Source organism: Nicotiana sylvestris, chromosome 8, assembly GCF_000393655.2.
Source record: "Nicotiana sylvestris chromosome 8, ASM39365v2, whole genome shotgun sequence".
Taxonomy (NCBI): domain Eukaryota; kingdom Viridiplantae; phylum Streptophyta; class Magnoliopsida; order Solanales; family Solanaceae; genus Nicotiana; species Nicotiana sylvestris.
Window position 1 is genome coordinate 155,684,172 of NC_091064.1, and position 12,250 is coordinate 155,696,421.

The following is a 12,250-nucleotide window of genomic DNA, read 5'->3' on the forward strand; positions in this document are numbered from 1 at the left end:
ACAGAAGGTTGAAAATTTGCAGAGGTTCAGAGATGACTTGAAAATCAGCAGAATTGTTTAAGTGAAACTACCGTAGAGTGATGAAGAAAAGTTTACGAAAGTGAAAAGATCTTAAAGGAATAGTGAGTTAAAGGCTATTTTGAAATAGTAGCTTCATGAGATGAATAAATTCAGGCAGAGGGTTAAAGGAACCGTTTCAGAAAAAAAAAAGATGCAAGTTTAGAAAATTTAAGAGCATTGCAGATTTGTAAGAGTTTTACAAGCAAACAGATTTGGAAGAGTTTTTGTTGACAAAGTTGATGCCAATTGACAGATTATTCTTACTTAAACACATTAGGCGAGTTTGAGCTCCTATAGGCATGTTATCTACGTGACTGAATTTTAAGGCTTGTTACTGTTATTAAACCGGTAAAGGAATGAGTATTTGATTACCCTACAGTTTGCCTAGCATTTATGCATTTCCTATAGTCATGATTTCTATATGCAATTGGTTACATGAATATTAGGGCCTATAGGCAGGATTTCTAATGATTTGCAATACGACTGAACATGAAATCTTATAGACATGATCTCCAAATGATTGAATGAAAGGAATGCAAAAGCCTATAGACATGATCTCTAGGTGATTAAATGAAAGGAATGCAAAAACTATAGACATGATTTGTAGGTGACTTATACGTTTAACCTATAGGCATGATATCTAAGTGATTAAACAACAATATTGATCCTATAGGCATGGTATCTACCCTTTAACATATGCAAGTAAATATAAACTCCCTCCCATACCCTTTACTAATATTCCCTAAGTTCTTTTTACAAAAATATTACAGAACCAGAAGAAAGGAAGGAAAATAATTAAAAATACATCACAGCCTACAGCCAGATCCGATCAGCCTAATTTAATCTTAATATCCGATAACATGTGTTTCACCAAATCCGGATTCCAGATTCCAAGGCCTTCTCTTATTCAGAGTGTTTCAAAGTTCCAGGGAGCCTCCAGGAGCCCCAGGCAATGCTTACACTCTAAAGAGTAAATATTGTAACAGAATAGTGCAAGTGTGGAATTACCAGCCCTTAGGCATCCAAGTTCAGAGGGAACTCTAGGGCCCCTAAGCATGGCTTACCATAGGGAGGCAGAACTTAAAGAACTAAGAATGAGTATAGAATGAGGTGATTAGAGGAAATCAAAGCAAAGGGTGGTCATACCTAGCCATGGGTAAGACTGGCACACTCCTAATCCTTTACTTGATTCAAGCAAATAAAAGAGCAGACTTTCAGAAGTTAGACAGGGGTCTGGGTGGTGATTTGGACACTACCAGACCCTAGTCAAGGCTCAACACATAAAAGGGGTTAAGGGAATGTGACTGGTTTGAGTGAAAGGTTCAAGAGAACCTGGTCCTAAGTCAAGGGTAGCAATAGGCTGCTACCTTAACTTAAAACATACTCACATACAAGGGATTAAAGGGAAGGGGATCACATGAAAGCATTCATATAAACATCAAGAAAAGCATAACAGAACTTAAAGATGCAGGAGAATGAGGCATGATAGACTAATGTATAGCCATTTAGTACCAGAAAACATGTAGTTGAGAGGTCATGTAGAAGGGAGAAGTAAACACATAGTTTTAGACGACAATATTTAAATTGTGGAGACCTACCAGTTGCAAGTTCCAAGCAACAAAATAAATAGAGCAGTAAAACAACCAGAAATCCTTTAGCAAACACTTGAGGAAAGCAAAGAGATTCCAAAGTCTAGCCTTGGCTTTCAGCCGGCTAATCAGAACAATAGCACAAGTAGTAGTAAAGAAGAGAGAGCTTTGAGTATGTGCGTGTTTTTGAACTCATTTGTTCGTGTGTTTAAAGAAAAAAAACAGGTATTTATAGTTTAAAAACCAGGCAAGTAAGCAAGGCAAAGAATAATTCAGTGTCAATTAGAATCAATCAGGAGAAGGGAATTCCTTTAATTAAGGAGTCCAAATTTGAACGGTAAAAGGGCAGAGTTTTATTTAAGGAAAGAAAATCAAGTAACACATTGGGCAATGAAGGGTAAATACATAAGGGAAGTTTAAAAATACACGGTTAGGTAAATAAGGTAAGAAGTAAATCAACTAGTACATAGTAAATCAAGGAATCAAGGATTCGAAATCAATAATGAACCAAGTCAGAAAAAGGTCCAAATTAGACAAAGAAAGAATCAAACAAGCTCACATAATGGTAGTCTGAAATCAATCCCCAAAATTAGGGTTATTTCGAGAGGGAAAGGTCTGACTATAAAGAGTGCATAGCTTTAAACATGCGAGGCTGGAATTAAACAAACAGAGTGGTCATGCAATCAAGAGTAGAAGAACATAGCTAGAAGAGAGTGTCAGATAGCATGAGAAAAATCAGAAGGTCTTGCAAAGCTTAGCAAGAATCAGAGAACATGAGACGAACTTAGAAATTAGGGTTTTTGAAATCAAACTAGTTTATACATAGGAAGCAAAACAATTGCACACAAGTGTTTTGAAAACCCCCAAAATCTAGGGTTTCCTCCATAGATTAAATGTAAAGACGAAAGCATAGAAAATCATGCAAAGTAAACTCAGAAAATCCAAGGAACATAAACATTTCATGGAATCATAATGAAAGAAAACACAGTAAAGGAAATCACTAGAAAACCCTAGGAGGAAATACAGTAAAAGAAAAATACATAGAAACCATAGTGAAAACACTTAGGAGTTACAGCAAAGCAAAATACGGTAAGAAATCACAGTAGAACAAGTAAAAATCAAGGAAACCCTAGGTTCGAGAAGACGAATAGTTTTGAAAGCAAAAACATGAAATGATGTAAGAAATACTTTAAAAACCTCAAAAATAGCACGGATATAAAGTAGATCTAGATAGAAACAAGAAAACCTCGAAATGGCATAGGATTTCAGAGAAACCCTAGAAAATGAGAAAGGCCTGAAAAAGGGGCTGGTCCGAGTCGAGATGGACTCATAAGGCTAAGACACGCCGAAGATGAGCCGGAGATGGCCGGAGATGGTCGTAGAACTTGAATTGACAAAGGTCCAGGTTCGATTCTTCGTGGCCAAGGCCATGGAACTTCAGTAATCAAGTGCGAGGAGCCTTAGGAGACTGGTGGGTGGTGAAACCACCATGGATTTAGGTCAGAAAATGGCCGGAGAAGGTGAAGGGAGCTCATCGGAGAGGCGAGGAGGTGGAAGGTTCCAGAGAGAGTGAGTGAATGAGAGGGGATTGGGGGGGTCGTTACGTTAAAAAATGAAAGGGCAAACGGGGGCCGTTGATTAAAACAATCAACGGCCACAATTTTAAAATGGGATCCAGGCGGGTTCGTTTAATTGGGTCTGGGTCGGGTAAAAATGAAATTGGGTTAGGAATTGGGGGGTTAGAATAAGGCTGTAATTGAAATCAAAAAGAGGCTAAAATTGAAATAGCCATTTTTCCCTTTTGAATTTATAAAAATAGTAAAAGATGTTAAAAATCAAATTAAAAATACTGGGTTGATAAAAAATATGTAGGTATTAATTTACAAATATTAGGATTGATTTTGTAATAAAAATTGCTATTAAATCTAGAAGTAGGCTAAAATTGCAATTTCGTGCAATTTTAGTTTAAAAATACCAAATGGACTTGTCAAATTATGCAAAAATCATGTAAATTATATTTTGCCGTAAATGTGATAGTGAAATAAATTATTCACCAAAATGGAAAGTTTTGGGAATAATTAATGGATTTTATAGTGCACAATAGGCCATAAATTGGTCTTAAAAATTATTAAGAATGCCAAAATCTTTTGGGGTGCTCATATATGCACACATATGCTATTTTGAAAGTGTTTTGAGTATATAAAAAAATACATAGGGAAAAATTGGGTATCAACAGCTTCTCCTCTTTACCCGAGGAGGATGAAAGAGTTGTCGGGTAAAGATAAGATGACCAATTTTGACCGGAATTGGCAATTGTAGAAGAATTTTGATTGTGCCCTGGTTTCTGAGCTGCCTACATATCCCTGGTTTTACAGGAATCAGGCCATATGTAGTTCAGGAACCATTGACGGAATTTGCCGATGGAAATTCGAAAAGACGGACGCGATGGTCAGATTTGAGAGGCATTTGGAATCAGATAGGTTGAGGAAAACCGGAGCGGGATCGCTTCTGCTGAGATGGACGTTCGCTAGCCGGTGTACCTGTAGATGAGCAGATGCACATATTGTGCGTAATTTAAACATGATGCAAATTCCCGTTGGACCATGAATGCTGTCTTTGGACGGTTAGGATGACATCCTCAGACTATGATGTCCTGGTCCATGAAGAGCATAAAATAAAGATTCGCAAGCCATGAAATGGTGTTCTCGGTCTATGCAGATGGTGCCTCCGAACTATGACTCCTTTGAATAAGTTGGCGATTTTTCAGCCCATGAGAAGGTGGCAATCTTTCAGTCGAATGAATGCAAAGAGTGGCGATATTTCAGCCAAGGCTTGAATTTGAATACAGGTGGCGATATTTCAGCCGAAGCGAGAATTTAAATAAAGTGGCGATATTTCAGCCATGCAGGATGGAGACAGAGCTTAGTCTCGAAAGGCAGATAGATAGCCTTATGCAATATGGAGGTAGAGCTTAACCTCGAAAGGTAGAGAATAGCCTTATGCAAAATATAGATGGAGACAAAGCTTAGTCTCGAAAGGCAGATAGATAGCCTTATGCAATATGGAGGTAGAGCTTAACCTCGGAAGGCAGAGAGTAGCCTTATGCAATATGGATGGAGACAGAGCTTAGTCTCGAAAGGCAGATAGATAGCCTTATGCAATATGGAGGTAGAGCTTAACCTCGGAAGGTAGAGAGTAGCCTTATGCAATATGGATGGAGACAGAGCTTGGTGTCGGAAGGTAGATAGATAGCCTTATGTAAAAATGCAGATGGAGACAGAGCTTAGTCTCAAAAGGCAGATAAGTAGCCTTATGCAGGATGGAGGTAGAGCTTAACCTCGAAAGGCAGAGAGTAGCCTTGTGCAGGTGATGATGGAGGTAGAGCTTAACCTCGAAGGCAGAGAGTAGCCCTATGCAAGATGCAAATGGAGACAGAGCTTAGTCTCGAAAGGCAGATAAGTAGTCTTATGCAAGATGGAGGTAGAGCTTAACCTCGGAATGCAGAGAGTAGCCTTATGCAAAATGCGGCTGGAGACAGAGCTTAGTCTCGAAAGGCAGAAAGTAGCCTTATGCAGTGCAGGAATGTAAATGAGCAAATAGTAGTAATTTTCTTAGCTGATAGGCGGTTGCGATATCATGACTGCTGGGGAATGTTAGGTGTAGATAGTAGACCTTTGTGAGTTGAGTGATTGTTTCGAGGGTTTCGACTTTTGAAGAGTGAATGCATTTTGCATTGCGATCTGAGTTCCTTCATCCAAAGAAAAATCGTGAGTTCTGTGGAGGGGGAAGTTTAGTTCGTATCCCTTGGCTCCTGACGTTACATATCATTGGGGTAGCATTGCTAAATGATGGTGATGCAAATGATGTTTATGCATGATTCAGTAAATGTAATGTAAGTATATATATTTTGAAAAAAAATGATTTTATTTTGGATGAACCAACAACTGCAACGTGGTGCAAGATACGACAACCTTGCTTGCTCCGAAATTTTGAGGGTCCTCCTCAAAATTCTGCCCCAGTTCACTGGGCTGGCGCTGCTGACGGCTGTGCTGAATAACTGAAAGCGGATCGATTCCAGAATTTTGAGGGTCCTCCTCAAAATTCTGCCCCAGTTTACTGGGTTGATGTTGATGCGAAAGCCGACAAACTAACTTCGGAATTTTGAGGATCCTCCTCAAAATTCTGCCTCAGTTCCACTAGCGGGGAAAATGGAATTTTTATTAAAATGTGACCGAACCCATAGGGATGCCTACGTATCCCCTCTTAAACGGGAATCAGGTTAGGCGTAGTTCAAATTACGTCATAAAGAAAAGCATAAGATCAAATGTAGTATCTCTTTACTGCGTCTGAGTTGATCGGCTTCGGACAGACTTCTCCGACCATTTCTGAAAGAATAAGGGCTCCTCCGATTAGGACTCGGTGAACCATGTATGGACCCTGCCAATTGAGAGAGAATTTCCCTTTGGCTTTGTCTTGATGTGGAAATATCTTCTTCAACACCAGCTGTCCTGGTGTAAACTTCCTTGGTTTAACTCTCTTGTTGAAAGCTCTGGACATTCTATTCTGGTATAACTGACCGTGACAAACTACATTCATCCTCTTTCCATCTATGAGGGCTAACTGCTCGTAGCGGCCTTTTACCCATTATGCGTCATCTAACTCGGCTTCTTGTATGATCCTTAATGATGGAATTTCTACCTCAGCGGGAATGACCGCCTTTGTAACATAAACCAGCATGTAGGGAGTTGCCCCGGTTGATGTGCGGACTATGGTACGATAACCCAATAAGGCGAATGGCAACTTCTCATGCCATTGTTTGTGCCTCTCGATCATCTTCCTTAATATCTTCTTGATATTTTTGTTGGCCGCTTCTATGGCTCCATTCATCTGCGGTCTATAAGTCGTAGAGTTCTTGTGTCTGATCTTGAAAGTCTCACACATTGTATTCATCAGGTCGCTGTTAAGATTGGGACTGTTGTCGGTGATGATTGACTCTGGAATTCCGAACTGACAAACAATACGGTCGCGGACGAAATCTGCTGCCACCTTCTTGGTAACTGCTTTGTATGATGCTGCTTCAACCCATTTAGTAAAATAATCAATTGCTACCAAGATGAACCTGTGCCCGTTTTACGCGGTAGGCTCGATTGGACCGATAACATCCATTCCCCAAGCGGCGAACAACCATAGTGAGCTTATTGCATTAATCTCGTTTGGAGGCACTTTTATCACATCTGCATGTATCTGACAGCGATGGCACTTTCGAACATACTGGATGTAGTCTGTTTCCATAGTCATCCAGAAATATCCTGCTCGGAGTATCTTCTTTGCTAAAACAAAACCATTCATGTGCGGTCCGCAAGTCCCTGAATGTACTTCCTCCAATAACTTGGTTGCTTCCCTTGCATCGACACACCTTTGTAAACCCAAATCAGGAGTCCTCCTGTACAGGATTCCTCCATTGTAAAAGAAATTATTGGATAGTCTCCGAAGCGTGCATTTCTCGGTAGCATTGTCAAGCTCTGGATTTTCTCCTGTGGTCAAATACTCTTTGATATCGTAGAACCATGGTTTCCCCTCGGCTTCTTCCTCAACATGAGCACAATAAGCTGGTTGGTCATGAATATTGACCTAGATGGGGTCAATGAAATTTGTATCTGGATGCTGAATCATAGATGACAAAGTGGCAAGTGCATCAGAGAACTCATTCTGTACCCTGGGAACATGCTGGAATTCCGTCTTTCTGAACCTCTTTCTCAATTCATGTATGTGATGCAGATAAGGGAGTATCTTGGGATTCTTGGTTGCCCATTCTTATCGAACCTGATGTATGAGTATGTCTGAGTCTCCGATTACTAGTAACTCCTAAATGTTCATATCAATGGCCAGTTTAATCCCTAGAATGCAGGCTTCATATTCGGCCATGTTGTTGGTGCATGGGAACCTGAGCTTGGCGGATACCGGGTAATGCTGACCGGTTTCTGATACTAGGACTGCTCTTATGCCAACTCCTTTGAAATTTGTAGCTCCGTCGAAAAACAACCTCCAACCATCATAGGATTTTGCAATATCTTCTCCTATGAAAGATACCTCTTCATCGGGAAAATACGTTTTTAGGGGCTCGTATTCTCCGTCTATGGGATTCTCGGCGAGATGGTCTGCCAAGGCTTGCCCTTTGATTGCTTTCTGGGTTACGTAAATAATGTCGAATTCACTTAGCAGGATCTGCCACTTGGCGAGCTTGCCAGTAGGCATGGGCTTCTAGAAGATATACTTCAGAGGGTCCATTCTGGATATGAGATAAGTTGTGTAAGAACATAAGTAATACCTCAACTTCTGTGCGACCCAAGTCAGAGCACAACAAATGCGTTCTAAAAGAGAATACCGGGCCTCGTACGGTGTGAAACCTTACTGAGATAGTAGATGGCTTGCTCCTTTCTCCCTGTTTCATCATGTTTCCCCAAAACACAACCAAATGCTCCATCCAACATTGCAAGATAGAGCAAGGGGGGTCTCCCTGGTTCAGGCGGAACCAAGACTGGCAGCGTAGACAAGTATTCCTTGATTCTGTCAAAAGCCTTTTGACATTCATCGGTCCATTTGGTGGCGGCATCCTTCTTCAACATTTTGAAGATGGGTTCACAAATGACAGTAGACTGAGCTATGAATCGGCTGATATAGTTGAGTCTTCCCAGGAAACTCATCACGTCCTTCTTGTTCTTTGGCGGCGGCAATTCTTGGATAGCTTTGACCTTTGATGGATCCAATTCTATTCCTCGACGACTCACGATGAAACCCAATAATTTTCCAGCAGGAACCCCGAATGCACACTTGGCGGGATTCAGTTTCAAATTGTACCTTCTCAACCTGTTGAAGAACTTTCGCAAGTCTTCCATATGATCTGCAGCTTTCCTGGATTTGATGATGACGTCATCCACATACACCTCGATCTCTTTGTGTATCATGTCATGAAAGATGGTAGTCATGGCTCTCATGTAGGTGGCACCAACATTTTTCAATCCAAACGGCATCATTTTATAACAGTACATCCCCCATGGCATGATAAACGCCGTTAACTGCATCTTCTTCATCCATCCATATCTGATGGTACCCATCGAAACAATCAACGAATGACTGCAGCTCATGCTTGGCGCAGTTGTCGATCAAGTTGTTTATATTCGGTAAAGGAAAGTTGTCTTTGGGACACATACTCTAACCTTCCAATCCTTCTTTGGTACCGGCCCGGTTGAGATCCTGGTAGTCGACACATACTCTAACCTTCCCATCCTTCTTTGGTACCGGCACGATGTTGGCTAACCATGTCGGATATTTTACCACCATGAGAACCCTGGCTTTGAATTGCTTAGTAACCTCTTCTTTAATCTTCAAACTCATGTCTGGCTTGAACTTCTTGAGCTTCTGCTTTACCGGCGGACATGTAGGATCTGTTGGCAACTTGTGAGCTACGATGGATGTGCTAAGGCCAGTCATATCGTCATAAGACAATGCAAAGATATCCTCATACTCTTTTAGGAACTCTATGTACTCTTTCTTTTCTGAGGGCGACAAATGTGCGCTGATACGTGTTTCCTTGACATTCTTAGTATCACCCAAATTAACGACTTCGGTCTCATCTAGATTAGGCTTCGGCCTATTCTCAAAGTTTTCGACCTCTCTGACAACCTCTTCTAGTATATCATCCTCTTCTGAATCTATATTCGTTTGTTGAATTGCCTCGTTGCAAGTCACAGTTGTTGCTTCATCATCAAGATATGTAAGAGTAACGCTGTGTAAAACAAAGTAAATGATAGAGAAAAGTAATAAGAGTGCAATATATAATGAATTTGAATTGCTTTGATTGAAATTCATAATTGTTCGAGACATCAGAGCTCTTTTTGAAAGTAAAGACAATGCAGAAAGGAAAAGCAACTAAGAAAATAAAGATGCGATGCATGATGCTCGTTCATCCTTGCTACCCCGAAGATGTTCGGGCACTGGTGGTCCTGACCGACCAATTGGTGAGGCGTTCATCTCGGTTCACGGCTTGAATGGAATGGCCTTCCTCCCCTTCCTCCTCGAAGATAATACAACAATCCATATCATCTTCCAGAAACAGGTTCTTTATTGCTGCTAGTGCGTCGTCTTCCTCTGATCCATACAAAGTGTCGGATGGCTGAAAAGTCTGCTCCAACTGAGGTATAGGGTGCTCCAGCGGATAGTATGGCCCGCGCCATGGAGGTGACCAGTGGTTGAACTCCTCCCAAGTGTACTCATACCCTAGGCGAAAAGTGGTACCGTGCTTCTTCAGCTTGATAGGTTTGGTGATACCTTGCAGGTTCTTGCCAAGTCCTTTTCCGGGTTCATACCCGCTCCAATTCAGGATGCTTTCGATCTTGCTATCCCACAACTTGTCTTTGTCTACAGCATTGACCCGCTCGATGTGGTGGTACGTTTCTCCTCCTATCCTTCTTCTGCCTCCGATCATTGGAATGGTTTGGCGACTGTATATAGGGTTGCTACCGTCGCCATGAATGATTACTTCCTGATGATACCATTCAAATTTTATAGCTTGATGCAAAGTTGATGCTACAGCCCCAACGGCGTGGATCCAGGGTCATCCCAGCAACAAATTATAGGATACTGGTACGTCAATGACTTGGAACTCGACATCAAACCAGGTGGGTCCCATTTGTAGGCATAGGATAATTTCTCCAATGGTGGACCTCTGAGATCCATCAAAAGCTTTGACACTGATAGCCCCGTCTTTGACCTCGTGTAATCCCTTACCCAATGTCCTGAGAGTTATCAATGGACAAATGTTGAGGCTGGATCCCCCGTCGACTAAAATCCTGGTGATAAAATGATCCTTACATTGTGCAGTGATGTGCATCGCTTTGTTGTGACCAAGCCCTTCTGGTGGTAATTCGTCCTCGTGGAAGGTGATCTTGTGGCTTTCCAGTACCTTCCCCACCATGTTTGCCATTTCGCCTCCTGTTATGTTGCTGAGAACATAAGCTTCACTCAGTATTTTCATTAAGGCATTTTTATGTGCCTCAGAGCTTTGCAGAAGAGCCATAATAGAAATCTGTGCTGGCGTTTCGTTCAGTTGCTCGGCGACTGAGTACTCTTTGGCCTGTACCTTCCTCCAAAGGTCATCGGGTCTGGTTTCAACAACCCGCCCGGAGGCTTGCTTGCTGGACTCAGCCAAGTGCTCCGGGGTATATACCCTACCTGTCCTAGTCATGCCCTGTGCGGCAATTGCTTCCCCGGTATATGTCTTTCCTTTCCTTCTAGCCTCAGCGGTGTAATCCCAAGGTATAGCATTTGTCTTGAACGGGGTCACGTCTGTCATGGAGACCGGAATAGGCACCTTGGGAGGTAACACAGTAACTTCGACAGGTGGAGGCGCCTTTGGAATTCCAAACTCAACCTCAATCGGTTTTGGCGCCTTTGCGGAAGGTGCTTCAAACTCGAGCGGTACGGACACATTTACCACATTGCCCTTAGAGGGCTGAATCAGAACAACAATGGGACTAAGAGTAACTGCTGGCTTCTTAGGTTCGTCTCCTTCAACTATCAAACCGATTGATCCCTCGGGGTCCCAATCATCTTCAATCTCGATCATATGGATGTCTCCACCCTTGTTGTCAGGCAGGGGGTTGTTGCGGACATTAGGAGCGGGCTCTTTTGCTATAATGATCTTGTTGTCAATCAGGTTCTGAATCTTGTCTTTCAACGAGCGACACTCGTCGATGGTATGGCCCTTCATCCCGGAATGGTATGCGCAAGTCTTGTTTGGGTTGATCCATTGGGAAGGATTTTCTAGAGTTACGACTGGAATAGGGGTAACGTAACTGGCTGCTTTGAGTTTTTCATAGAGTTGGTCAATTGCGATGGTTGTATATTGTCTGGGAGGTCTGCGGTCAAAATTTGGTCTGGGTCTAGGGAAATTTTGGCGAGTGGGAGGTGATTGGTAGTGAGAGGGTTGGTCATTATAGGTTTGGTAAACAGGTGCAGGTTGAGAGTATTTGGGTAAAGTGGATTGATATGCGGGAGGTAGAGATGATTGGTAAACGGGTGGTGGAATTTGGTAGGTGGGTGATGGTGCTTGGTAGTTTAGGGAAGGTTGGTATGTGAGTGGAGTTGAGGGGTATGATTGGTATTTCATAGGGGAATTGTTTCTTTGCGCAGCCATCACGGAATTCACGTCCTTTTTCTTTGACGTGCCACCAGACTGTAAATCCTTGTTGGTGGCCTACAATGCTTCGCGATTAGTGACCATACCGTTCTTGATACCTTCTTCGATCCTTTCTCCCAACTTGATAATGTCGAAGAACTTTTGACCCTCTATCAACATCAGCCTCTCGTAGTATTGCGGGTCCTAAGCCTGGACAAATAACCTATTTATCTGCTCTTCTTCCAAGGCCGGCTTGACATTAACGACTTCTGTCCTCCAACGAGTAGCATACTCGCGAAAGGTCTCTGTGGGTTTCTTCTTCAGATTTTGGATATAGAACACATCTGGTGCGTTCTCAGTATTGAACCTGAACCGGTCCATGAAATCGGATGCCATATTCACCCAACTTGTCCATTTCTTCGCA

The 12,250-nt window shown here is 42.1% G+C and overlaps 1 protein-coding gene across 1 annotated transcript; it reads right to left on the bottom strand.

Moving 5' to 3' along the window:
- Positions 1-6,877: 6,877 nt before the first annotated feature.
- Positions 6,878-11,418, bottom strand: LOC138875885 (uncharacterized). Its single transcript, XM_070154760.1, has 7 exons — positions 10,291-11,418; positions 9,662-10,191; positions 8,928-9,435; positions 8,697-8,750; positions 8,057-8,266; positions 7,066-7,280; positions 6,878-6,920 (listed from the first exon to the last, which is right to left on the bottom strand). Exons 1-7 carry the CDS (start codon positions 11,416-11,418, stop codon positions 6,878-6,880), a joined length of 2,688 nt encoding a protein of 895 aa, XP_070010861.1.
- Positions 11,419-12,250: the final 832 nt, after the last annotated feature.